The sequence below is a fragment of the Propithecus coquereli genome, unplaced genomic scaffold, assembly GCF_000956105.1.
Source record: "Propithecus coquereli isolate 6110/MARCELLA unplaced genomic scaffold, Pcoq_1.0 Scaffold312, whole genome shotgun sequence".
Taxonomy (NCBI): Eukaryota; Metazoa; Chordata; class Mammalia; order Primates; family Indriidae; genus Propithecus; species Propithecus coquereli.
This window is the reverse complement of record NW_012148753.1, coordinates 1,531,733-1,534,315: the sequence shown is the minus strand read 5'-3', so window position 1 is coordinate 1,534,315 and position 2,583 is coordinate 1,531,733. Positions and strand designations below refer to the sequence as shown.

The window sequence follows — 2,583 nt, the reverse complement described above, 5'->3', positions numbered from 1 at the left end:
AATAGATTACCTAGCCTTTCCAATAGCCAATGTGAAGATAGAACTGTAGAATTGGACTGCCCAGTAATTGCTCTAGAAATTCAGGAGTTAGGGTAATGTTAATTGTAAGGGTGATAGATTTACTGATCTGGAATGCTTTCATATGACTACTTTGTAAAAAGATATATGTGAAAAAGAAAGCACATGTAACAAAAAGAATACTCAAATTAAGAGCTTAATGGCAAAAATGAATGTATATCCAAGAATTTTTAGAGCTTTTATAATTTTGACGTGGACCTGAAATGCATTTATAAAGTCATCATATGTCATTTCAATATGTACCAAATTCTTATTTATACTTGTGTTATATTTTGTTTTTAATTCCCTAGATTGAATATAACAGCCTTTGCCCAAGTTTATGACCATTTACATTGAATTATCTAGAGGTTCCTAAATGAATGATAATCAGTCTTGAGACTAAAAGCTTTCCAGCAGACACGAATGATTAATTGCCACCATTTCTGGATTTTTCTTTTATATATGACATGTTTCCCCTGAAATTAACTAATATTACTAGAAGGGAAAAATGAGTAAAACAGCAATAAATTATTCTGCCCGACATAGTTAGGAGTCATTGGAATTGCTTGGGGGATTTTATATTAAAATTTAGATGAGAGATTTGTATTAATATTATCTAGGGAAATGCATCCACTGTCCTCCAAGCCACCACTAACATCTTGGCTCATCTACCACTGTCACTGTATTCACACGATATGGGATTCATTGGAAGGATGAAAAACAAATATTAAGAATGAAAACATAAACAATTATTTCTAAACTAGTCTACATTTAGCCCACATTGGAGAGGGTGATTTTTTAGAGCTATTTGCCTTTTCAATCTACCTTTATATCTCAAAAATATACAATGCTACTTTTAACTATTTTCCCTGTTAAAAAAAAAAAAAAAAACGAAAAGAAAAGATTCCTTTCTAAGATGGGTTTTTCTAGCGCTTTCAGTTGCTTAGTCTAGCATATCATCATACTGAGATTTGGATCAGGGAAATAGATCCAGAATACACAAATGTTAAAATTTCAGAATCACTATTTCATAATAAAGACTAATTTAGAAAACTATGAGCCATGTTCTATGACAATTTTTACCTCTCTTCATTAAATTCTCACATTTTCTCAAGATGATCTGTCTCTCAACTTGTGTCGCAGTTCTTTCCACCCTACACTGCTTAGATCTATTGTCTACATCAATGCCTCTCTCTCTACTTTACATACAACAAAGGCCAACTGGGTAGATGGAGAATGAATGACTCAAGTCCATGATAATGCCACTGGAAAGTCTAAAATGAAAGGTTCCTGCCACATAATGCTTTATGGAACTTACATTACTTCAGTTGTCCCAACCTCATCTAAAGGACTATATAGTATTGAATCTCTTAGAGAACTTAATTGGCATAAAACAATGTTTCGTCTTTGTCCATAGATTGTGTGGCCAGTATCCTACACCAGAAGAGATGAATGCAAGTGGGCTGGAAAAGATATCCTGGTAAGTATCAGTCTACAAATTATTATACAGATTGAGTAACCTTTATTAGAAATTCTTGGGACCAGAGGATTTCAGATTTCTGATTTTTTCAGATTTTAGAATGTCTGTATCTGTATAATAAGATACGTTGCAGATGAATCCCAAGTCTAAAAACAAAAGTTATTTATGTTTCATATACATCTTATACACATAACCTGAAGGTAATTTTATTTTTCCCTTGAGGATGCTGAAGAAATTGTGTGTTATGTTCCTGCATTTTGACTGTGACCCATCACATGAGGTCAGGTGTGGAATTTTCCACTTGTGGTGTCATGTAGGTGCTCAAAAATTTTGGTTTTGAACTATTGTAGATTATGGGTTTTTGAATAAAGGGTGCTCAACCTATAGTAATTAAATAAGTAATTCATTACTCTGTCATTTATTTTTGTTGAGTGTTCTATTAAATACCATGTTTTCTTATGGACTTAATCACTGAAAAAAAATAATACTATTCAATTCTGTAAACATTGACAGATTTATGTAAAGAAAATAAATAAAAAATATAGTCCCTTTGGAGATTTATATATGCAAAAGATAATTAACAAAATATAATTTTATGGCATATATACTTATATTCAATAAATCAACTCCTTTTACAAGTTGATTTTCATGTTAATTCTTCTTGAATGATACATGTTTCTATTTCTGAGTCTTGATTAAATTACTTCTCTTTCTTTCTGTTCCTATTCCTTTTCCTTCATTTCTTTCCCTTTTCTTTCCTTTTCTTTCTCCTTCCTCATTCCCTCCTTTCTTCCTTCTTTCCTTCCATGCACTCATTCCTTAAATAAATATGGATTGAAAAATGACCAAGTAACAGGCATTGTCCTAAGCACTGTGGAACCACAGATGAGTAGTGAGCAATCCCTACAGTGGTTTTACCGTTGTAAAAAGATAGAGACCATTTTTTCCTAAGATAAAATGTCAGCAAAATTAAATGAGAGACTGGTTTGAGGTATAGCCATGGATTTGCATAGATCATGAAAAGTAGTTATAATCATTTACATAAA

General features: G+C 32.0%; 1 protein-coding gene across 1 annotated transcript in view; it reads left to right on the top strand.

The window, feature by feature from the left end:
* Positions 1-2,583, top strand: part of SEMA3A (sema domain, immunoglobulin domain (Ig), short basic domain, secreted, (semaphorin) 3A) — a 257,094-nt gene that overhangs the window by 68,950 nt on the left and 185,561 nt on the right. The window contains exon 3 of the mRNA XM_012650120.1: positions 1,475-1,537. Within this exon, the coding sequence (XP_012505574.1) occupies positions 1,475-1,537 (63 nt within the window). The remainder of the gene's footprint in view (positions 1-1,474; positions 1,538-2,583) is intronic.